Below are 24,873 nucleotides of genomic sequence, written 5' to 3'. Positions count from 1 at the left end.
GCGGACCAGCGGCGTGCGACAGCTCATCGCAGCGTCCGGGGAAAGTGGCGGTGGACCCCGACGCCAAGGAGCTGGCAATGCGGATCGACGCATCGAAACCGTGAGTTTCCTTGGTCGCATTGTTCACGTCCCTGTGTTCGAGCCGATAGGACAGCTGAGGGGTACGGAAGGCGGTATGGAGAGCTATCCAAGCCTGCCCTCACTTGATGTGAAGTACCGAGTTGAATTAGCGAAGGCGCGTTTAGCGTACTTTCAGGCCGAACTTGCGAAAGTGAATAGAGGAAAGGCGCCGCTGTGCGAGGAGAAAGCACAGGATGTTAAGTGCGTCTTGGATGAATTAGAAGCAAAGCGCCAGCAGCTAGCGCTGGAGCTCGCTGAGCTCAAGGCGTCTAGGAAAGCTAGTGAACTAACCAGGGAGAACTGCTCCGAGTCGCGAGAGGTGAGGCAGCCTGTGCTGGAAGACAAAGGATTATGCTTGTCATGCACAGATCAGGGAAAATGCAGTGAAGACGCTGAAAGCAATCAGCCGGTATGCGGGAACGCATCTTTCTTAGGAAACGCCGCGAAAGGTTCAGGAAGTGAAAACAGGATTCCTGAAGGACGCGGAAATACCACAGCTTTTCCGCCACCGCGGGCGGCTAGCAAAGAACAGGAGCAGCCCAATTCTAGTGATCTAGGGCCAATCGTGACCAAGGTGTCCGATAACAAACAGGACAGCGGTGGAATTCCTGTAGGCTCTAAGATTGTGACCTCTGACGCGGAGCTAGTAACAGCCAGTGAAAATCTGGCGTTGCCGCAACCGCACACTGTGTCGGGTATGGAGCATGAAGTGCCCCGTAGCGTTTCTGGTGGCAAGAGCCCTTCATCCGAGGCAAAGAGCGGAGGTGGGCCTGTTGGGCCGACCGGGCAGAACGCCGCGCAGATGAACGCACCCGGTGTGTGCCCGACCAGGTCAGTTGAGGACCCGGAAATGAGTGGCGACTTGCCGCAAGGCAAGCCCGGGTCAAGTGACTGTCAGGGAGCTCATGGAGCCTCGGAGTCAGACTATGCCACGAGGCCAGCGGGCGCTGATCAAGCACGGAGCGGCGGTTTCAAAGTTTGCTCGTGCAGTAAAGGTGCAGATGGCCCCGGGCGAGGTGGAGTGGCAGGAGGCAGGTGCGTGGCTTTCACGCTGAAAGTCGACGCGAGGAACAGTATGTTCCGTGCTAGAGGTCGGCATATCAAGTGTAGCAAGACTGACTGTACTGCTATATTTGGACGGGCCAGGGGCTATGCTCTTTACGCACCACGCGGCTCGTACCGGCGCGCCAGAGAGAGCGGACCCTCAGGTGTGTCGTGTAGTGAGGGGTTTGGACCCATCAAAACCCGGGACGTTTTTGATCCTGGAGGGCACCATCTTTTCAGTTCGCGCCCCGTTGTGGCGCCAGCCTAATGGGTGAGTTACCGTTTAGGCGTTAATTGTGTTACTGACAACACGTGGTGGCTCGAATGTACACAGGGACGCTCGGTGCGACTAAGGAGGCTCACGTGGGCATTGTGCGAGTGCTGTGAACGCTCCAGTCGCGAGTGTCTGTGTCTGTGTGCTCATTCGCGAGCAGGACGACGGCTTGCATGCAGGCGAACTGGGTGCAACGCACCAACTTGGACGCTGTGTTACGGCGCACGGCAGGCATGCCACTGTGTGTATTTAAGTGTGCATTTTGCGTGATGTTGTGTTGGTGCCCGTGTGCATTTTGTTGTTTTTGGTTTTGTTCGTGCCAGTGTTTGTGTAGCTGCGGTATGTCACCCACAGGGTGGTTTTGTGACCCGTACCGATCCCTTTGTTAGAATTCTAAAAGTGGCATTTGAGCCCTTTGTAGAATCTTGGGAAGGGCGTGTAAGGGTTCGGTAGCGTTCGCGGGGGTCATCGGAACGCGGCTGGGTGTGCTCACAGCGAAGCGTCTCCTTTCTTGGAACGCGGCCGCTCGCGAACGCGCCGGCAGGTATACGGGTGTTCCCCCACCCGCGGTACTGATTCGCACACGTGCTGGCACGGATGTATATTTGTGTTTTTGTTTTATTTTGTGGTGGAGAGAGCGCTCTACCTTACGGAAGCTGGAGGGCTGGCCATGCCCTGGATGTACCAACCATGTTAAGAGCGCCACATGATTGGAAGTTACCGAATGTGGGCCGGGCCTTTAGGGCTTTAAGACTGGGCCCCGGAGCCGTAAGCGAGGTTCTGCGCTAAGGTCAGATGCAACGCATCTTCGGCTATGCCGAGTTAGGGGCCTCCCCTAGTATTAGCCAGTTCCGCCCTTTTTGTTGTTTGTCCTTGTGCCGTTAATTTGTCTCTAGTGCCTGAACTTGTATCTATTGTAAATTGCTGTACATAAACTGTACATAAGTTTTCCCTTTATCCCTGCGTCTCGAATCATCGAGAGACCGTCTCTGACGGGGCACCGCTGGTGCGAAGAGCTTCAGTCTTCGAGTTAGATAAACCGTCTCTGGCGGTGCACCCCTGGTGCAAGGAGAGTGAAAGAACCTGGAAATTTACTGTATCTTTCGAGTTTCTTCTTGAAACATAATCGACATGCAGCAGATGTATTATCTGCCGAGTGACTTGAACCGCACTGCTTCGTGTGTTGCGCTGACAACGCTTAACGCTATTCACCTGAACGCACGCTCTGTAAAAAACAAGATATTGTGTTTAGAGGAGTTCTTTGGCGAATTTTCATTTCCTTTTTCTTTGATCATGCTCAGTGAGACTTGGAGCACAGATGATTCCGACGTTTTCAGGATGACCAATTACAAAACTTATTACTTGAACCGCTCCGGCCTCCGGGGGGGTGGAGTGGCTTTACTGGTGTCAGATGACATTGAATGCGACAAGTTGAACTCGTACAGTCTTATTACTGAAGATTTTGAAGTGCTATCAGCCTGTACTGGCAGATTCGTGTTTTCGGTTTGCTATCGTCCACCGAAGGGAAATATGGTTAGGTTTTTGGAATTTTACGACTGTTTTCTTTCATTTATAACAGATAACAAATACACTCTAATAGCTGGAGGTGATTTTAATATCGATATGTTGAAGGATAACTCCTCTACTAGAGACTTTAACGCAGTCTTGGCCTCGAACGGATTTATTGATCTTATTAACGATCCAACAAGGGTAACACAAGAAAGTGAGTCACTTCTTGATCTGCTGATTACGAACACTTCCCAACCGATAGTTGAGTCGGGCGTAATATCATGTGCGATCAGTGACCACCTTCCAGTGTTTGCATGCATAAATAAGACTAGCCTGGTAAAGTACCGACAGGAGAAAGCGAAGTACCAAAGTATAACCAATGCTACCCTCAATTCATTTCACAGTTCACTGGAACAAGTTGAGTGGGATAGTATTGACGTTACCAGTGACGCAAATGAGGCTTACGATGAGTTCCTCCGAGTATTTAAACAGCTCTACCATTCCTCTTTACCGCTAAAAGTGCGTGCAATAAAGCGCAAAACTCGCAAACCTTGGATATCTTCTGAGTTGCGTCAAGAAATTAAAACGACAGACAAACGGTACAAAATCTTTTTAAACACACGTTCAACAGATGACCTAAGCATTTTTAAGAAATACAGAAATAGATTAACAAAAAAGCTACGTCTCGCTCGTGCGGAATACTTCGCGACATTTCTTGAAATTAAAAATGGTCGCCACGATCTGTTGTGGTCAAGGTTGAATTTCTTACTGAGGCGTGAGCAACCACAGGCTGCCCCGCGGGCTTTAAAGCTTGATAATAAAGATGTATCCGGCAGAGAGCTGGCAGATGCCTTCAACAACTTTTTTACCACCCTTGCCCATAACACCCCGTCAAGTGATTTCAACACCTATTTTAGCTCTTACAATAGGGACACAATATTTCTGAACCCAGTTACGACAGAGGAGGTTATATCAGTCGTACAAAGCCTAAATAACAGCCATAGCTGTGACATTGACGGCATTCAAGTGAGGCCTGTCAAGCATGTTATAAGAGTTATTGCCCCTGTTCTTGCAGATATATTTAACTTATGCTTTACTACGGGCACATTTCCCAAAAAAATGCAAATAGCCAAAGTAACGGTTTTGTATAAGAAAGGAGACACGGTTGTCTGATTTTATTGATAAACATGACCTTTTGTCACCTAATCAATTTGGGTTTTGTAAAAATAAATCTGCCGAGTTAGCACTACTCGAACAAAAGGAATATATACTAACACAGTTTGAAAATAAGGCCTTTGTTATTGGTGTCTTCGTGGACTTCTCGAAGGCATTCGATTTAGTAAACCACAGTGTACTCCTGAAAAACTTGGAGCGTTGTGGTATTCGTGGACTGGCTCAAATGATCCTGAAATCATATCTTTCGCATAGAAAACAGGCTGTAAGCATAGACAATGTGACATCTGAACTAAAACTTGTTACTTCTGGCGTTCCCCAGGGTAGTATATTGGGACCATTACTTTTTAATATGTACCTAATTGATATCTCCAACATTAACTCCGCCGCTAAATTTATTATCTACGCTGACGACACTAGCATCTTTTTTACTGGAAATGATCTTGATCTCCTTGTTTGGGAATGCAATGACACCTTGAGTGAATTGCAAAAGTGGTCCGAATCCAGATACATGCGTATAAATGAGAAGAAAACAAAAGCTGTCATATTTCGTCCTAAAAACAAAGTACTTCCTTCCCCCATCGAGATTAAACTAAACTCGCGACGTATAGACATAGTAGAACAATTTAAATGCCTTGGAGTAGTTTTTTCTTCCAGCATGTCTTGGGAACACCACACGGACCATATTGTCACGAAACTGGCTCAAATAACCGGAGTCATAAGTCGGCTCAGATACGTCATTCCAAGAACAGTAAAGTTACTCCTCTACAATTCACTTTTCTACTCCTATTTAAACTACTGCCATCTAGTGTGGGGCACAGCTACGGTTAGTTGTCTTCAGCGTATCTACATTTTTCAGAAAAAGTTTCTTCGTCATGTTTACAATGTCCCCTGGGACTCGCCAAGCAAAGATCACTTTCTACAAAGTGGTGTGCTAAAAATACACAACTTGTATAAATATCGCTTGAGTGTCCGGTTTAAACTCGAAACACGTAGAAATGTAAACCACATACGTAAACTTGCTGAACTACATACCCGAGATGCAAGCTACACAACAAGGTATGCGGAGACATGGATAGTCCTGACCCCACGGTTAAACTCGGGTAGAGAACGCCTGCAGTTCACTCTTCCGTCCCTGCTAAACGCGTATATATATAATAATTTTGACCTTTTCAGTTCGTCAAACAGGTCTTTGCGTGCTTTGTATGCTAGCATGTAGGATTTTTCTTTTGTGTTTTTTTTCTTCTTTCTCTTTTTTTTCTTTGCTGCCATTACCTGTGTCTACCCAATGTGAATATTGTGTCCATATTGTATAATGTTCTTTCGTTTTCTCTTGTACCTGCTCATTATTGTATACTTGTTATCACGCTTTGCAACTGCCTTTTGTATTAAAAGCCTTGCTGTCAAGCTGCTGCCAAGCGAAAGGGGGCTGCGGCTTAGTCAAGCTGTTTCTCAGCTTTTTCTGCGCCTCCGCTGTCTGTATCTTCACAAGGCAGAAATAAAGAATTTGAATTTGATTTTGAACTAGCTCCGTTACTTGCTCGTTGGGACATGAGCAATATTGATGCCGTGCTTGCGTACGTACTTGCCGTACGTACTGCCGTGCTCCGTACGTAGTACGTACTCATTTCAAGCTATGAATCAACTCGCCCAGATTAGAGTTTTAATTGCGGAAAATGCGCGCAAGCGTCTCGCTGATTTCTGGAACGCAACGGGATCAAGGCTCGTTTCGTTTTCGTTGGGTCTGCACTTCCGTTTTCCCTGTAGGCAGGCTGCTTCGGTGGCGCCAATCTTCTTTCAGTGTTCCGGATGAACGAAAGCCATTTCTTTGCAAGTCGTTTTCGATTATGTTCATCTCACTCTTTAGAACGTCGTCTTCACGGCATACTTCCCTGGCACGGTTGATGAGAGATGCCACCACTGACCGCATGTGATTCACGGTACAGTTGAGTCCACTTATAACGAACTTGATCGTCACGCGGCATTTGTTCGTTGTATCCAAAGTTCGTAGTAAGTGGACCACCTATAATACGGTCAAAAAGAGCAAGCGAGACGAAATTTAACTTTATTTTTGAAAAAAGCCCGTGATTCATGTCTGCTTCTTCAAAGCTGATCGCATCACTGCCGTTTCTAATTTTTCCAACGCGGTAATATGTTCATCGCGTTCATAAGTTAATAAGTTCATTAACAATGGCCATCTTCGTTGCGAGGTCGCACAGCTTTCCTTTTAGCACCTGAAGAGGTCGGCGTAGAGTCCTCCATCGCACCAGGCGCAAGTCAAGCCCTTGGGCTTGCGCGTTGAGGCAGCCTTCAACTCCCCGATCTGGGAAAGGCACGGATGCGGCAACGATGTCAACGCAGTGCCATCGCACAGAAAGAATCGACGGCGCAATGCCCTCAGCGCGGGGTGGCAACGGAGCAACAAATCACGTGGATGCATCACAGCGACGCGGGCGGCGCCACTTTCTCTTTCGTGACCGCGCGCGCGCGCTTTTTCGTTTTCATTTTTCAACGCGCGCTTTTTCTTTTTTTACTTTATTTTACCAGCAAAGGAGCGCCGGGAGACGCTTTGTGCGCTCTGTGTTCGCGTCGTGCCAGGGGATCACAAAGTGCGCGAAATTCGCCTGCCGCGCGTTCGCAGTCGAGCGAAACCGCGCCAAACACCGCCGGCTCGGTCAACTACGGGGGCCCGACAGCTTCGCGTTCGCTCTAACCGAGTGTTGAGGCCACAACAGTTCGTTCTATGTGAGACACTGTCCCATTGGCCCAATATATAATTTGACGGTAGCACCGCCCTCGTTCGTACTAAGCGAGCGTTCGTTATATCTGCGGCTGTTATAAGTGGGCTCGACTGTATCTCCCAGAGTGCGTCGGACGCCGGTGGACGCGAAAAGTAAGGCCAGCGGCAGTGCGGGTTTTTAATCTGCCGAGGAACGGATGGCAGCCATTGGCCGCTTCCTCAAAAGTGAAGTGGATTCAGGGCTCAATGGCGTTGAGGTTGTCGAGAAGAGGGCGCCTTTGCTTTCGGTCTACGGCGCAGAAGCAGTCGTCCACCGAACTCAACTATTTTTGGTTGCGGTTGGAATGTAGCCAGACATGTGCTTTCGATGGCTTTCATTGAGAGGTTAGCCGTTGGGATCGAGATGGCTCCCTCTCTTCTGTGCTAAAAGTGTGCGGGTAGAAGTTACCGCTGTATTTAAAATAGGCGTTCGCGTGACAAAAAAATTGGCTGTGGCTTGGCTAAGGCTAAGCCTGGATATCTCGAAGCGAAAAGCTCTCGCTGCTTTTCAGCCAAGCTGCCACTCCCAAGCTGCCACTTCTGCATCGGTGTTTCTGCGCTGTCCGACTGTTGCTTCTTCTCCTCCTTCCATGGCGAGTGTCTGCGCCTGTTCTATGGGCAAGTGCGTCTTTTATACATCTCCTTTTAAATGCGCACTGCGCATGGCTGCTGCGAAAGGTCAAACGCTGAACAGAGGGTCTTTCTCTTTGACTAAAAATTCCCTACATGAGGCACACACCCTACCCACGGTTTCACTGAACGGAACAGATGCTAAGCTCAATGTCTGCCGCATGGCATCACTTACCGGCTTAAGGTCCCGCAAATGCCATAGTCTTTCACAAACGTCACACACGTAGCCGAAAGAATTGTTCACAAAGTCTGCCGTGAAGACCTTGGTCGCACTGGCACTTCTGCCTGCTTCTGCGCCGTCCGACTGTTTCTTCTGCTTCTCTTTCCATGGCGAGTGTCTGCGCCGTGCGTGACGTCACTCGTTTCGCGCATGCGCAGCTGTGACAAATCTGTAATGTGGCTCACGCGAAGCGCAGCGTTGACTAGCCTAGTGAAGCTTTTCGCTTCAAAAACGCAAAAGTTTTCGAAGTCCCGCTGTTTCAAAAGGCGTGCCACCTTGTCATGAGCTATCATTTTTTCGAGGCGTTCTTTGAGCGCGAGATCAACAGGCAAGCATGCAAACAGCGAGCACACGCTCAAAGAAAGAGTCTCGTCCACGTCTTGTGGGGTGGCTGCCTTGTTGATGAAATCGGGTGAGTTGTTCGTGTTCCTGCCTTTCTTGCCAACCAGCGGAGCCCGAACGCCGTGGAGGTACGGTGATAGCGCAGGGGAGCCTATGGTTTCTGCACCATTGGTAATCCGTCCATGGCGGGCGCTGAGCCGTTCCTACACAGCAGCTCATAATAAAACCGTGCCATGGCAGGAGAAAGGCCCTTCAAGGTTTCTCTGAGCATCTTTTGAAGGGACGTCTGCACCTTCGGCGCAGATTGTTTCGGGAGGCGGCAGCAAGTGGCCTCGTCTTGCAGCACGACCTTCATTTTTTCTTGAATAACCCAGTGAATTACAAGCGGTCAGTGGTGGCATCTCTGAACAACCGTGTCGGGGAAGTATGCCGTGAGGAGGTCGTTCGAAAGAACGAGATGAAAATAATCAAAAAAGACTTGCAAAGAAATGGTTTTCGTTCATCCGGAACACTGAAAGAAGATTGGCGCCACCGAAGCGGCCTGCCTACAGAGAAAACGGAAGTATAGACCCAACGAAAACGAAACGAGCCTAGATCCCGTTACGTTCCAGCGAGTCGCATGCGCGCATTTTCCGCAAGCACGGCATCAATATTGCTCATGTCCCAACGAGCAAGTAACGGAGCTAGTTAACCTGAAGAACCAGGTTGGTGTCGTTTATAAAACGGCCTCAGCCATCAGTGTTGTTCGCCTGCTCCAGGATCGGGTCCACCTGCAGACAGAATGATTGACCAAGTAGTCAAGAGTTCGACGAAACATCGTCTAGTCATGTAGAGGCAATGATCGACCAAGTAAATTTTTGAATATCGTACTCGAAACAAAAGAAAACTAACCTAACAGCAGGCATAACTTACTAACTGTAAGGCAAAACGGGATTTTTAAGCGGTAGCTTCACTACTAGAGGTCTCATGCAGAGATCGCTGTGCGTTGGCGATGACCTTCAAGACACAGCCTAGGTCTATAAGTTTGGAAAACCGGTTGATGGTCAGTGGTCATACCAAAGGTGAAGCTATTGGACCGGTCAAGAGCCAAGGTCATTTGAAGGTCAAGTCAAGGTCGAGCCGGTGACGTCAAGGTCACGACAAGGTTAGCAAAAATTTGGTGGCGTGATCGACTTCGAGCCCTAAAGGCAGCATTTACGTGATAGTGCGTGACGTCACGCCATCTTTAACCAAGTACATGACGGAAGGAGCGCCGGCGCGCCAAGGAATAACTCGACATGCGGTGTTCTGTGCTAGGCCGCGGCGTCACGGCCTGCTTCAACTCAGTACATAACGGAAGCAGCGGCGGCGTGCCGGGCACGAATTCCACATCTGGTGTTCACGTGCTAGGCGCCTGAGCGGCGGCGCGCCTATGTACGATGTCCACATGCTGCGTTTACGTGCTACGCCGTGACGTCACGCTGTCATCATCATCATCAGCCTGACTACGCCCACTGCAGGGCAAAGGCCTCTCCCATCTCCCTCCAATTAACCCTGTCCTTCGCCAGTTGCGGCCACCGTATCCCCGCAGTCTTCTTAATAACATCCATCCACCTGACTTCTTGCCGCCCTCTTCTACGCTTCCCTTCTCTTGGAATCCATTTCGTTACTCTTAAGGAGCAGCGGTTATCTTCGCATTACATGCCCCGCCCAAGCTCATTTCTTCCTCTTGATTTCGACTAGGACATCATTAACCCACGTACAGGCGAGCATAAAAAATAACTTTGCTTTAGCCTTGATTAAACCGATTGAGAATCGGTAGCTTCTCAATGGTTTAGCTTGGAAAATAAAAAAAGAAACGCGCAACGAACTGCATAAGAAGTCTTTTCCACGCTAAACCATCGTGGAGCTACCGCTTCGCGCTTTGTTTAACCAAACCTAAAGCACCGTTAATTTTTCCTCATGAGACGCCTGAAAGAACCGCGGAACCCCGTACAGCCTTGGTAAAAAGTCTTAAGGCTAAAGCGTTCAGCTGCAGCGAAACGGATGTTCCTAGAATGCTCCGCGCAGAGGATTTTTTAAAGCGCAAGACAAGCACGAAGCTTCTCTATCGCAAGAAGAAACCTTCTCCAGCATTTCACGGTCATTCGGTATTTAATAGTGCCCTGATGTCTCTGTTGTGCGGCTGAAGCGAAAAGCCTTTGGACTTAAGACTTTTGACCAAGACTGTACGTAACGAAGCAGCAACAGCGAACGCAGTCGCTGAGCATGCGAAGAAAGCAGGCCACGAGACTGACAAAGCAGAGATAGTGACAACGGAAAGAATGCGTCAGCCCTCCGAAACCTCGAGTGACTTGTCATACAGAGAGCGCCTAACACGCGAAACAAGAACGATGGAACCCTGAATCCTATCTGCGCGAAATCACTAAAAAGACTTCTGGGTGCCGTATTCGCATAAGTTGCACATAATCTAAAGCTTGTTGCTTCCAAGTACAGGGTGCCAGTGGTTTTTAAGACGGAAGCCTTTAATGCCTCATCGTTGTATGCAGGAGTTGACAGAAATGTCACGCTTTTCAATTGGTCGTGACGTCACAGTGCGCGAATATCAAACGGGGCCAATTGTACTTTGGCTAGTAACCATGCAACCAATTAAAGGGATCGTATAGTGATGCCCCAACTAAGTGGGACTGAGTTTAGTTCATTGCTTAATTAACCAATTAACCTAATTAAGCTTTCTAGACAAACCAGATAAATAAATAAAAACCGAGAAGGAATTTGGTCGTGTTCGGGAATCGAACCAGGGTCTCCGGAGTGCGAGACGAGCACGGTAACCACTCCGCCATGCCAGCTTCTTGTCTTTATTGCCTGTGTTTACAGATTAGAGCAGATCATAAACAGATGTTCTGCGCTGCACTCTCAAACATCAAGAGCGGGCATGTGTTTCACTCGCGTGAGAAAATCGAGTTGATGGGAGAGTTGCGTTTCCTGAAACTTCGCCATGCCAGCTCGATGGTTTCGAATGAACAAACGCGCGTCTAGTGAATACGGTCTCTTCGTTCACTCCCATCTTTCTCCCTTCCGTTAAGGCGAGGTTCGGGTGCCCACCGAGATTTGCGAGCCAGATACATTTCCTTTACTAAAAAACTAATTTACCGACAAGCAAGCCGAACGGGCGATGACGTTCCGTGGACTCCCTGGCAGCGTTGCAAGACGCTATCGCGTTCCACACTCAGAGGCGAAGCTTAACGTCGTAACCACATATAATTGACACAAGCAGCAACACCGCGCTTAAGGCTTTCGCTTCTCCGCGCTTTAGGTCAACAAAGCGCCCCCCCCCCCCCCCCCCCCCCCCGAATTTTTTCTGCCCCCAGGAAACTCGCCGCATTGTGCCGAATGACTAACCCGGATAATGACAAGAAAAAAGTTTGCCAAACAAGACATGCTAATCCTTTTCTAGATTGCGCGGTTGGGGTGTATATAGCATTCCACTGACATGTGGAAAAATTTACATCGGTCAAACGGGGCGATGTATTAATGACCGTTTGAGAGAACGCAGTCTGTCACACGGTGTAAGAAATATTTCTTACACCGTGGTCTGTCATTAAAGAATGGGACTGGGTCAAATCTAGCGCTTCACTGTAAGGATAGCTGGAAAGAAGAAGAGGAAGGAAAACTTCTGGAAAGAAGTGTAATCTATAAGAGTAAAGACACGATCGCACGCGAATCGATAGAAGCGCACCGATTATGTAAAAGTGGGAGTGCATGTGTTAGCACCCCGTCGATCTTGCTATACAAAAAAGAATGCCAGTTTTTAGATATGTCATAGTATCTGCTGAATCACCCGTGCTTGTTTTGCCGCATTCGAGTTCCCACGCACGTGCATTCAACTGTGTTCACCCCTACCTGTCTTTACTCCCCTCCCCCACCCTTGTGTGTGATATATACGCGGCGGTTTATGACATTAAAGTTTGGTTTGGTTTATGGGGTTTAACGTCCCAAAGCGACTCAGGCTATGAGAGACGCCGTAGTGAAGGGCTCCGGAAATTTCGACCGCCTGGGGTTCTTTAACGTGCACTGACATCGCACAGTACACGGGCCTCTAGAATTTCTCCTCCAAAGAAATTCAGCCGCCGCGGCCGGGATCGAACCCGCGTCTTTTGGATCAGCAACCGAGCACCATAACCACTGAGCCACCGCGGCGGCTTGACATTAAAGTGTTGCAAGTTAGCGCCAGTCCTGTCGTTTTCTCTCCTACTTTGTGCCGTCTTGTTGTGTGCCGTCTTGTTGTGCTTTAATTCTTGTCACGGTGCTAGAAAAGCCGGAGTCGTCCAACCGGTAGCCTCAAAAGCCAGAGGCGTCCAGCTGGGAGCCCTAGCGTTCCCGAAACGCCTTTTGTTTTTGACCATGGTAAATAACCAGTGAACTTCATGTGTGCCTGAATGTTCAGAGGCAGGCGCCACCACAATGTGACAATACTACATCATGCCATGCCACAGCGTAACAAAGCTGCCTCTTTTTTTCTGTGCTGCTCCAAAATAACCGCATACTAAATAAAGAGACCATATCGTAAGCCTATAATCTCGTGCGCTCGGTTACTTCGTCCGGAAGGAGTGAGCTAAGTGGAGCGTTGTGGAGCCTAATAACAGAGCTTTGGCGGCAACAACAGTCTGTTTATTCGCTACCAACGTCCTGGGTGTTGAGGAGGTCAGGTCAGAACTCGTGTCCAAACAGGTCGATGTCCTCGTCCACGTTCGTGCGCTTGTTCAACAGCTCGCGGATGGCCTTCAGACGCGGGAAAGCCACTTTGCCCTGGCACATGCCGTAGTAGTCCTCGTAGTCCACGTAGTAGGCGGCGAAGCACGTCTTGTTCGCCTGGTCCAGGATCAGGTCCACCTGCAGCAGGAATGGTCGACCAGGCAAATTTTTGAATATCGTACGCAAAGCAAAAGGAAACTAACCTAGCAGCAGGTAAGCAGGTATTAACTGTAAGGCAAAACGCGATTTTTACTCAGTTTTAAAGATCCCATTCAGTGCAGATCCGTTAACTCTTCCATTAAGCACATGCGGCGGCCGGGGAAAATCGAACGAGAATGAGAAGTGCTCCTGCGAACTGACGCCAGGGCTCGATAATACGATGAGAGTGTAATGCGAAGGCTTGGATGTTGCACCTGGAAATAAGGGACCGTTCACAGCTTCAGGCACTTAGCAGACTGGGCCAGCCTCACAAGTGTGACAACCTCTGAGCCCGTCCTCACTCTATCAGCCCAGTAGCTTTAGACGGTGAGATGAGCATGACGTCCACGGCATTGAGCGCGGGACGTAGGTAAGGCAGGAAGTTCCGCTATGCACACTGCACAGTCATCTGAGCAACACAAAGATTTGAACTAGTTGGTTCATGCTCGAAACATTTACCAGCGCTGAAACAGGGGACCGCGAAGAAAAAGAGACGGAAGGACAAGCGCTTGTCCTTCCATCTCTTCTTCTTCGGTGTCCCCTGTTGCAGCGCTGGTAAAAGCTTCACGTGAACAAGTAGCTAGAACGATAGTTTTGCTCAGATAAAGGTCACGACGTGGGAGGGCTCACATTTTTGACGATGCAAAGCTGAGGGTAAGGCGATTCGCGGGAGGGGATGAGATAAGACAGAAGGCTAAAGGTGACGAAGGGAGAAAAAATCTGACGAAATGAGAACTGAACTCAGGGAAAGAGAAGATTTTAAAGGCACTGATGAGAGAGAAAGAAGCTCTCCAGCGTGAGCTGAAGCAAATGGCACTCACGGCAGGGTAATGCAATGAGAGAGCACTGTCAAGGCTAGAACGTTGTACCTGAAAATAAGCTGCCATCATTTCAGGCTCTTGAAGCCTTCCATTCACCCCTCTTCCATCATAGCGTTGCTCTGAACGTTGCAGTTTATTAACACCTCTTTTTAGGCTAGTTGGTGCATACTTGAATTAGAGAAACAATAGCGCCAAACCATGCCCATCACAACAAAGGAACGAGGACGAGACAAAAGCGCTAACTCACAACTGAAATTTTATTGAAGCCAGGAAGCACCTTATATAAGGTGATGTTTCAAGGGGAGAGAAGGGCGACAAGGATGAGAAGGTGAACAAAGGCAACCATCTCGGAACGTAGCAACAGGCTGCCCAAAATCACAAAAATAAAATGAATGTTACCTGATACCAAAATCTAGAAAATTGTACTCACCCTTGTCACCTTTCTTTCCCCTTGAAAGTTCACCTTATATAAGGTGCTTCCTGGCTTATCTGTTCTCGCTTCGGCGAGCGCGGCTTCGGCCGCTTATCTCTTTTTTGAGCAGCGTCCGCTCCGGCGGACGCAGTTGTTGCTGCGACGAGCGTCTTTCCTTTCCTCTCTCTCCTTCCTCTGATCTTTCAACTCTCCTCTATCTGCACGTGGCAGCGGTGGTGGCTTGGCTCGAGCCAGTAGCAGGCCCGTGCAATTTCCTTTTCATCCTTCTCTCAGTCACAACAACAACAACAATAAAATTTCAGTTTTTAGTTAGCGCTTGGGTCTCGTCCTCGTTCCTTTCTTGTGGTGTGCATGGTTTGGCGCTATTTTTTCTCTAATTAAAGTTGCAGTTTATCTCTAGTGCGCACAAAGTATTATGAGCGGGTTTTTAACAACGCGCCTATTTGTGCTTTCTTCAATAAGTCGGAAACATGTGAAGTATGTTATCCTGGATTCATATTTCTGTTCATTTTTCATTTTGCACGTTTTTGCTCTTCCTGTCTTTACTTGACACGTTTGGTTTATAATACAAGAAGATGCCGATAGTTTGATCTGATGTGCGTGCACCATGAGGCCGAGCACGGCGCCACAAGCCCTTTGCTGTCTTGTACGGGCCATCCAGTAAGTGCGCTCTCTGAGAGATGCTGCGACGGCGGCAGGAATGGCTTCACAGCTGCCGAGCGGTGGCGCTGCTGCGATCCCCGGAAGTGGCCCAATTTACCCGGCTGCAAGCGTAGGCTGGCTAACGTAAGCCCGCGTCTTCGCTCCCCTTCCTAGGATGATAAGCATGTACGGCTAGCAACTTGGCGTCTTCCGCACCCTATCATACTGCTTACGTCATACTGCTTACGTGGGCTTACGTCAGCCAGCTTATATTCGCAAATGGAGGCCGCAGCGTTTGGCTGCAAACCCGCTCTGGACCGGCTGCTTGGTTACTTTTGGCAGACAGCAAGCTGCAACATACATCCTTGAGAAGGGACACAACAGAAAATAGCTGCGGTTGAACTACTGCTGAACCTGCCTGGGAAGCGAAGGCTATGGCGTATCAGGCAACTATATAGGCGGCTTGGCGTCTGTAACGTTGAGTGCGTTCCGCACACTGGACAAGCAGCGCGCCCACCCTTCCACCCTGGCAGGTGGCAGTTAATGGCTCATTGCGAGAGAGTTTGCTCACCAAAAGAACGCTGCGGCCTATTGCTGCAGTGCCGCGTGTCTGCCACGACGTTGCCGGCGCTAGCGCATGCAGCCCACATCTCTTATCTCACCACTCCACGTACCCTAAAGTGCGATTCAGGCGTCCACTGACCCAGGGAGCCAGTAATGCGCATTTTCTTTCCTTAAAATCAACGTTGTCAACGCCAACGCCAATGAGCACAATGAACGCCGATGGCAGTATGGCTTCAGTGCCGCCTTTCTGCCACAACGTTGTGAATGCCAACGCACGCAGCGCACATTTGCCACCACCACCGCGTAGCTTAAAGCACGACTGAGGTGTCCACTGTCCCATTGGGCCAGTTATGCGCCTTTCCTTTCCTTTCGAATGAATGAATAAAAACTTTATTGTTACAAGGGTTCTTTCTCGCAGCGTAGGTGGAGCCCTCACTCAATGGCCCCAGAGTCTCTCGCAGTCTTGCGAGCCCTGTCGATCAGCTTGAGCTGCTCTTCAGGCTTCGAGCTGGAGAGCGCAGCCTCCCACTGCTCCGGTGTTGGTGTGTTGTTTATCGGCGCGGCCTGCATTTTCTGACAGGCTCATGCAGCGTGGTAAAGCGTTGGGTGTTCACCGCACAGCGGGCATTTGTTGTCATATGTGGAAGGATAGATGTTGCTTAGTATACTCAGATTGGGATATGTATTAGTCTGCAGTTGTCTCCAGGCAACCGACTGCTCTCTACTAAGGTCTTTGTGGGGAGGGGGGTAGGTCCTCCTGAGGGCTCGTTGGTGTTCTAAGATAGCTCCATACCGCCTAGTGACTGCGTCCAGTTCCCCTTCGGTGCGTGCCTCCAGGTTGGCGTATGCTCGGGCGTTGGCGTGCGCACGTTGGTTCCCTTTGACAGCCTCATGGCCTGGTGTCCACGGTTGCATACCTCGATGCCACGTAGAAACATGGGTTTTGTTTACTAGCTGATAAGTTTGCCACTTTTTCTATAAAATGTACTACTTTCCTTGAATAAAATTTCAGTTGTGAGTCAGCGCTTGTCCTGTGTTTTCTTCTACTTTGTCTGCGTCGTTTGCGCTGTTGGCCTTCAATCTTGTTCCTGCTGGTATGCGTATGCCCCAATTTTGATGTGTCCACTCCTATCTTGGTCCAGGTTGGACCGATAGTATGTACAAATAAATAAATAAATAAAAATCGAAATGAACCGCATGGTGCTGTTGCGCGCGCACGCTTTCCAGGCTCTGCATCAGGCCGCGTACAGTGAATGAGGCGCCGTCAAGCTGCGAAGGCACACCTTAGGAAGTGGACTGCATGTGATTACTCTCAGCGCTGGGCCGTGCTGGAACTCCTCCAGAATTAGACATATTGCCCCCCGAATTAGCCGCAAGTGCTCGTCGCCTGTTCGGCGACGCCATGAAGTCGCCTTTTCTTCCGGTTCTACGGTTTGTATCCTTTGCTGGAAACGCTACAAACGCCAGTGTGCCAGATTTCGTCGTGCTTTCTCTGAGTTTTATCTTGAAGGTTGTACTTGCATCTTCGAAAAACGTAGCGCGAAACACAAGACACAGGTAAGGTGAAGACAGGACACGAGCGCTCGTGTCCTGTCTTCACCTTACCTGTGTCTTGTGTTTCGCGCTACGTTTTTCGAAGATGCAATTGCTCCGACTAGCCCAGTTTAGCTTACTTGTGCAGGTTGTACTTGACAGAAGGAAATATTTTAAACTTAAAGCAGCGCGAAACACAGGACGTAGTTGAGGAAACAAAAGACGACACGAGCGGTAACAACTGTTTCTAACAGCTGTGTGAGCACCGCAGGTCAGTGAAAGGGGCAGTTTCGTCCAACCTTACTGTGCACTGCCGGAAGTTTGGTTTATTAAGGTTTTACGTCCCAAAGCGACTCAGGCTACGAGAGACGCAGTAGTGAAGGGCTCCGGAAATTTCGACCACGTGGGGTTCTTTAACGTGCCCTGACATCGCACAGTACACGGGCCTCTAGAATTTGGCCTCCATCGAAATTCAACCGCCGCGGCCGGGATCAAACCCGCGTCTTTCGGGTCAGCAGCCGAGTGCCGTAACCACTGAGCCACCGCGGCGGGGCTGCACTGCCGGAAGTGTAATGATTGTTTCTCCCATTTGGAGAGGAGAAATATCTTGTTCAGACACCCAGATCGGACCTGCAGGGAGCTAGATGAGGCGTTTCTGATAAGGCAGAAGTCAGGAACTTGTATCGCATCACCTTTTATCAATCTCGTGGAAAAAGAGATTCGCGCTCTCCGCGAATGTTTGGCGACAGGGTGATAGCAGGTGCTTGTCATGTGTTAAGATTTCTGGTTGGCTTTGTGAAGATGAGGCGATTAGCCTCCCGCTGCATACGCGTAACGTTTTAAGGGCCATCGCGATTTTATGTTGTTTTTTGTTTTGTCGTTGAGTTGGTGCTTATATATTGCCACCTAGTATTGCCAGGTGGCGCATACGAAGTAGGGCGACGACGACGAAGTAGGGCTCGCGCCGTGTGGAGTCTGTCGCTGTTGTTGCCCCAGCTTGCTTGGCCTTCCCTTTCGTGCCTGCTAATAAAGCCCCCCTTCGTCAGCAAGTACGTTACAGTCTGGTGGAGGTGCTGGGTAAGATCCCTGTATATGTCTAATACTCCTCCGCATACCCTGGGCTCCAGTCCTTCGCTGGTGGACACCCCTGTGCACCGTGCTAGCCGGAGAAACCAAGGCCTACCTCCCGAACACGGGCTTTTGGAGTCTGCAAGAGCACCCACCCATCGGCCTGTTATGCCAGCTGCAGCCTACTATACCTTGCAGAATCCGCGACTGCCCAAACCATTCCCTGGCAGTCAGCTCGAAGACGTCGAAGACTGGCTGGTCGAGTTTGAACGCGTGGCCTCGTTCGACCAGTGGGACGACGCAGCCAAGCTTCGAAACGTCTTCTTTAGCCTGGAGGATGGTGCACGTACGTGGTACGAGAACCGAGAAGATGCGCTAACATCATGGCACGAGTTCTGCCGACGCCTGCTGGAGACCTGCACCAGCACGGATCGCCGAGAACGGGCTGAACGGGCTTTGCAGTCTCGCATTCAAATGCCGAATGAGTCTGTAGCCATGTACGTGGAGGATATGACTCGGCTCTTCCGGCGAGCTGACCCGGCCATGCCCGAAGAGAAAAAGGTGCGCCAACTCATGCGCGGCGTCAAAGAACAGCTCTTTACAGGCCTCGTGCGCAGCCCACCATCGACCGTCGCTGCATTCCTTGCCGAGGCCGCGACGATGGAAAAGGTTCTTCAACAACGTTCTGCGGCTTACAACCGGCCCGTGCATGCTGCTGCAGTCACCGAATCGTTTGCCACCGCCGGGAGGCACCCTGACGATTTGCGCGAACTGATTCGCACCATCGTGCGTGAAGAGGTCCTCAAGTTTTGCAGGCCTTCGCAGTCTGCACTTGGTTCGATTTCCGCTCTTGTTCGCGAGGAGGTGCAACAGGCGTTCAGGGGTCCTACCGTCGAAACACCACCTCTGCCGGGAGACTACAGCCGCCCCACCTATGCCGAAGTTGCGAGACGCCCGGCTGCAGCTTCGCCACCGCCAATTCCAGTAACGCCTCCTGCACCGCTGTCTCCAGTTCCACCAGTCCCGTATTTCGACGATCGCCGAGCGCACTTGCGGAAGGCCGATGTCTGGCGCACACCTGACAACCGGCCACTCTGCTTTCACTGCGGAGAACCAGGTCATCTCTACCGCAATTGCTCTTATCGACGCCTCGGTCTGCAGGGCTTTCGAGCCGATTCGCCCAGACCCCGGTTTGGCCACCGGCCTCCAGCCATTGCAGACTTCCTCGCGGAACAGCGACTTTCAGCCCGTGCGCCGCATCAGCCGCGCTCATCTTCTCCGAGGCGCTCTTCCCCGAACCCGCACAGCTTCTCGCGAGCAGTACAGGGTCGCTCGCCGAGCCCTCGCCGGGAAAACTGAGACCAGCGACCTTCGGGGGCGAGGTCGCTGGGAGTCGCTGCGCTGAAGACCTCCCGACGCCGCCGCTACGCTCCGACCGTGAACAGATAGCACCGTCATCTGACCAAGACAGCTGCGTTTCCTTGGACATACCTGTTCTTCTCGACGGTCACAGAGTCAGTGCATTAGTGGACACCGGGGCCGACTATTCAATTATGAGTGATAAATTGGCGACTCTTCTAAAAAAAAGTCCTTACGCCTTGTTCTGTAGTGCATCTCCGTACTGCCGGTGGTCATCTCGTTACTCCAAAGGTTATTTGCACGGATCGCGTTCAGATTCAGGGATCTGCGTTCGTCGTCAGTTGTGTAGTTCTGCGCAATTGCTCCCGCGATCTCATTATCGGCATTGACTTTCTGCGGGAGTATGGTGCTGTCATCGACCTCCGCCGACGAATCATCACCTTTTCGACCAGTAAAGCGACCCACCTCGCCGAATCTTGCCACCGCAGTGCCGCCCTTCGTGTTTCTGCAGACAGTGTCACGTTGCCGCCACGGAGCAGTGTTTTGGTTGAAGTCACTTGCAACGACTTGCATGACGCAGAAGCAGTCGCCGAGGCTAACCGTTCACTCCTGCTTACTCAAGGCATCTGCGCCGCTCGCAGTCTACTGACGCTTCGTGGTGGCCGGTCTGCGGTCCTCGTCACTAATTTTTCTAATGAGTACCGGCACCTTTTTGCAGGAACTGCTATCTCTTCTGCCGAACCTGTTACCGATATTCCCGTTTGTTTTGCGTCCGCCGCAGCCGGCACTGACGAACCTTCCCTTGAAAACGTCGACATAAACTGCCACCTGTCTCGGGAGCAACGCCTGGCTTTGGAACAGCTGCTGACAAGTCGTGCTTCGCTTCCTCCTCGAAGGTTCGTCAAACACCCATCACGCAGCACCGCATCATCACCTATGACGACGCTCGCCCTATACGACAGCAGCCTTATCGTGTTTCTGCTAAAGAACGGGCGGTTATCCAAACTCAGGTTCAGGAAATGCTTGACGATGGCGTTGTTCAACCTTCCCAAAGCCCGTGGTCTTCACCTGTAGTCCTTGTTAAGAAGAAGGACGGCACTCTTCGGTTTTGTGTCGACTATCGCAAACTGAACAGTGTGACCAAAAAGGACGTCTACCCGTTGCCGCGCATTGACGATTCGCTGGATAGATTACGGCGCGCTAAGTACTTCTCATCCATTGACTTAAAGAGCGGCTATTGGCAAATTGAAGTAGACGAACGGGACCTCGAAAAAACCGCCTTTGTGACTCCAGATGGCCTCTATGAATTTAAAGTGCTTCCTTTCGGTTTGTGCTCCGCCCCGGCTACGTTCCAACGGATGGTAGACACCGTCCTCACAGGCCTGAAGTGGCAAAGCTGTCTTGTTTACTTGGACGACGTCGTAGTTTTTTCGGAAACATTTGACCAACATCTCCAGCGCCTGCGGGCTGTCCTCGAAGGCCTCCGCTCGGCAGACATTACCCTGAAGCCCCAGAAGTGTCATTTCGGTTACGAAGAGCTCAAATTTCTGGGTCACGTTGTGAGCGCTGAGGGAGTGCGGCCGGACCCCGAAAAGACTGCCGCCGTCGCACGTTTTCCCGTTCCGACCGACAAGAAAGCTGTCCAGCGCTTCCTGGGTCTCTGTGCGTATTATCGGCGCTTTATTGCGGACTTTTCTACGATTGCTGAGTCGTTCACGCGCCTCACCAGAAGTACCACCTCCTTTGACTGGACCACTGAGCAACAGACCGCTTTCTCTACGCTCCGCCAGCGCCTTCAAACACCTCCCGTTCTTGCGCACTTCGACGAAGATGCCGATACCGAGGTCCACACCGACGCCAGTAACATCGGTCTTGGCGCGGTCCTTGTTCAACACCAAGACGGCCTTGAGAGGGTTATCGCTTATGCTAGCCGTACTCTCTCCCGCGCCGAGAGCAATTACTCCACGTCTGAAAAAGAATGTCTTGCGGTCGTGTGGGCCACCATGAAGTTTCGCCCTTACCTTTACGGCCGCCCATTCAAAGTGGTCACCGATCACCACTGCCTATGCTGGCTGGCAAATTTGCGAGACCCATCTGGACGCCTGGCACGCTGGAGCTTACGGCTCCAGGAATTTGACATTACTATTGTCTACAAGACCGGCCGCAGACACGAAGACGCCGACACACTGTCGCGTGCACCAGTTGATCCTGCCGACGCAGCGCCCGATGACGACAGCGGCTTCCTTGGTACTCTCACCGCCTCCGACCTACTGACTCGGCAGAGGGCGGACTCGGACCTTCGCCCTCTCATTGACGCCCTTGAAGGTAGTGATACGGCTATACCTCGCCACTTCTCTCGACGTCTTGGCTCCTTTTGTTTGCGGCAAGGTCTCTTGTACAAGAAGAACTCGAGAGGCAACGATAGACCTTACCTTCTCGTCATTCCAGCCGACATCCGATCTGACGTTCTTTTCGCCTGCCACGATGAGCCCACGTCTGGCCACTTGGGCTTTTCACGTACGCTCGCCAGAGTGCGGAACATGTATTACTGGCCTGGACTTTCTGCTGATGTCAAACGATACGTTAAAAGCTGCCGAGAATGCCAGCGCCGGAAAACGCCGCCACTTAAGCCGGCGGGTTTTCTCAAGCCCGTTACTGCCCCTCGCGCTCCGTTCGACCAGATCGGCATGGACCTCCTCGGCCCTTTCCCCTTGTCGCAGGGCGGAAATAAGTGGATCATAGTTGCTACCGACTATTTGACTCGCTACGCCGAGACCAAGGCGATCCCTCGTGCCACAGCTTCAGAGGTCGCAGAGTTTTTCATGCACAACATCGTCCTGCGACATGGCGCTCCTTCGCACGTGATTACAGACAGAGGGACGGCGTTTACAGCGCAACTAATCGACCAGATCTTTCGGCTGAGCTGCACAACACACCGCAAGACCACGGCCTACCATCCGCAGAGCAATGGCTTGACCGAACGATTAAACAGGACCCTTGCGGACATGTTGTCCATGTACGTAGATGTTCAACACAAAACTTGGGTTGAAGTCCTGCCGTATGTCACCTTTGCCTACAACACCGCCCTGCAGGAAACTACGCGCTTCTCCCCGTTTCGCCTTGTGTACGGACGCGAAGTCCAGAGCATGCTTGATGCCATGCTCCCGTGCCCAGAGGATGACCAACTCGCCCCAGACGCCCAACAGTTTGCCCAACGTGCTGAAGAAGCCCGTCAGCTGGCCCGCGTGCACATCGGGCAACAGCAGAGCTCGGATGCGCGCCGTTACAACCTTCGCCACCGACAGGTTGACTACAAACCCGGTGACCAAGTCTGGGTGGGTGTGGACTCCTGTTCGTCGCCAAGGCTTGTGTGAGAAACTGCTCTCCCGCTATTTTGGCCCTTACAGAGTGGTACGGCGTGTGAGTGAGGTTAACTATGAAGTGGTTCCGGACGGTGCTGCGCAACCGCGACGCCGACAGCCCGACTCTGACATTGTGCACGTTGTGCGGCTTAAGCCGTACTATACACGGTGACGGAACCGTGCTGATGTTTTCGCGCGCTTCAGTTGCAGCCCCATATAGTCGCCCATATAGAAATAAAAATTCAGTTGTTAGATGCGCTCGTGTCGTCTTTTGTTTCTTCCACTACGTCCTGTGTTTCGCGCTGCTTTAAGATGAATCCGTTCCAACTTGACCAGTTTTCTGTTATCGTTAATACTTTAAAGATCAGCGCATAAACATTGTATTCCCTCATGGCACAGAGATCGATACAGCGAGTTTCCATACATTACTCGTTCCGGAAGCTTTTGTATCCGAGAAACATAAGATTTAAAACAACAATAATTTCTTGTAGTACAGTTCATTCCCTAATCATTTGAGCCCCTCTTTCGTTTGGCTTGCGTCTACTTGACCAGATAATTTTCCTTACTTACTAGGGCTGGGACTATCAAAGTAGTTTAAAGAAATGTACAGGGTCCTTCAAAATATGTGCGAACACGGCGAAGCGTGCCCGCGCTCCGCGGAGCGTCAGCGCATCCGGCGCGGTCGCGCATCGAAACAATGTGGCGCATGCGCACAGCAGACTGGAGGCGGTGCTTCGTGTCGTCTGCTACAGCACGAAGCGCTTCCGTGCTGTAGCAGACGACACGAAGCACCGCCTCCAGTCTGCTGTGCGCATGCGCCACATTGTTTCGATGCGCGACCGCGCCGGATGCGCTGACGCTCCGCGGAGCGCGGGCACGCTTCGCCGTGTTCGCACATATTTTGAAGGACCCTGTACACTTAGAATAACTTTCCCAACTTTACCGTTTCCATAAATTCGTATAACTAACAAAAGGAAACCATTCACCTTTCTGGTCACGGTGATGTCCGTGTCAAAGGACTGCCAGAACTTAATTTTGTGCCGAAAGGACGACATCGCTGACGGATGAGTTTTCACATTGCTCCACCCATGGCCGATGCAAGTCTGAAAGGAGACAGGTGCGGATGACAGATATCAACGCATTAAATGTAACCAAAATGTTGGGCTAAGCATAGTAACTGCCAGCGCAGTGAGGCTACATCACAAATGGCTGAAGAATAACGGCTGATTGCGCGAGTTTGTGTTCCTTCGTCATTTTTTAAAAAGCGCTTCAGACCCAGGACAGACAACGACATGATACACACGGCGCATAGCTTACTACTGAATTTTATTGGAATTAAGAAAGTTAGCTTTATGCAAACACCAAACCTAAGCAGATGCGCATAGTCAAACACAGTGAAACGTTGGAAAAAAGACGGGGCGAGGTAGGGGGGTACATACTATTGCTGCTCAAAACATCCGACGCATGCGCACTCTGACTTACATGACACGGGCTTTGATGACAGCTTGATTAATCCTTACATGCCCTCTAGGTAGGCACGTTACTTGCGCGTTAGGACGCGTCACTTACACTATATCCTTCTGATTGCTAATATGAAAGGCTTCCATGATTTCCCACTCGTATCTATCTTTACCCTTCCAAAAAAGGTGACGGGAAGAATTAGATACGAGCGGGAAATCTTGGAAGCCTTTCGCATTAGCAGTCGGAACGATAATTGTGTAAGGGAGACTTCATTGTGTCTGACGCGCAAGCAACGTGCCTACCTAGAGGGCATGTAAGGATGAATCAAGCTGCCATCAAAGCCCGTGCCACGTGAGTCAGGATGCGCATGCGTCGGATGTTTTGAGCAGCAACATGATGTTTCAATAAAGCACAGTTGCAAGTCCAGCGCCCGTCCATGTCTAACGTCATTTTCCTTGCGCACGCATCCTGTATCCGCTGGTACCCTGGTACCCCCCTCCCCCCTTTCTGTGGCGTAGGCCTACTCGGACCACCTTCCGTTGGGAGTCCCGAGCAAATCGCACGTCCTTCCTCGCCGCCTTGGAGTGATCTGCACGTGGCACTAGGC

The 24,873-nt window shown here is 50.7% G+C and overlaps 1 protein-coding gene across 1 annotated transcript in view; it reads right to left on the bottom strand.

The window, feature by feature from the left end:
* Nucleotides 1-12,611: 12,611 nt before the first annotated feature.
* Nucleotides 12,612-24,873, bottom strand: part of LOC149324996 (chitinase-3-like protein 1) — a 300,609-nt gene continuing 288,347 nt past the window's right edge. The window contains exons 13-14 of the mRNA XM_089563509.1: nucleotides 23,792-23,908; nucleotides 12,612-12,963 (exon numbers count right to left, since the gene is read on the bottom strand). Of these exons, the coding sequence (XP_089419635.1) occupies nucleotides 12,781-12,963; nucleotides 23,792-23,908 (300 nt within the window). The 3' untranslated portion in view covers nucleotides 12,612-12,780. The remainder of the gene's footprint in view (nucleotides 12,964-23,791; nucleotides 23,909-24,873) is intronic.

Source organism: Amblyomma mixtum, chromosome 10, assembly GCF_055824585.1.
Source record: "Amblyomma mixtum isolate Tamu chromosome 10, ASM5582458v1, whole genome shotgun sequence".
Lineage (NCBI taxonomy): Eukaryota > Metazoa > Arthropoda > Arachnida > Ixodida > Ixodidae > Amblyomma > Amblyomma mixtum.
This window is presented reverse-complemented; position numbering and strand designations above follow the sequence as displayed.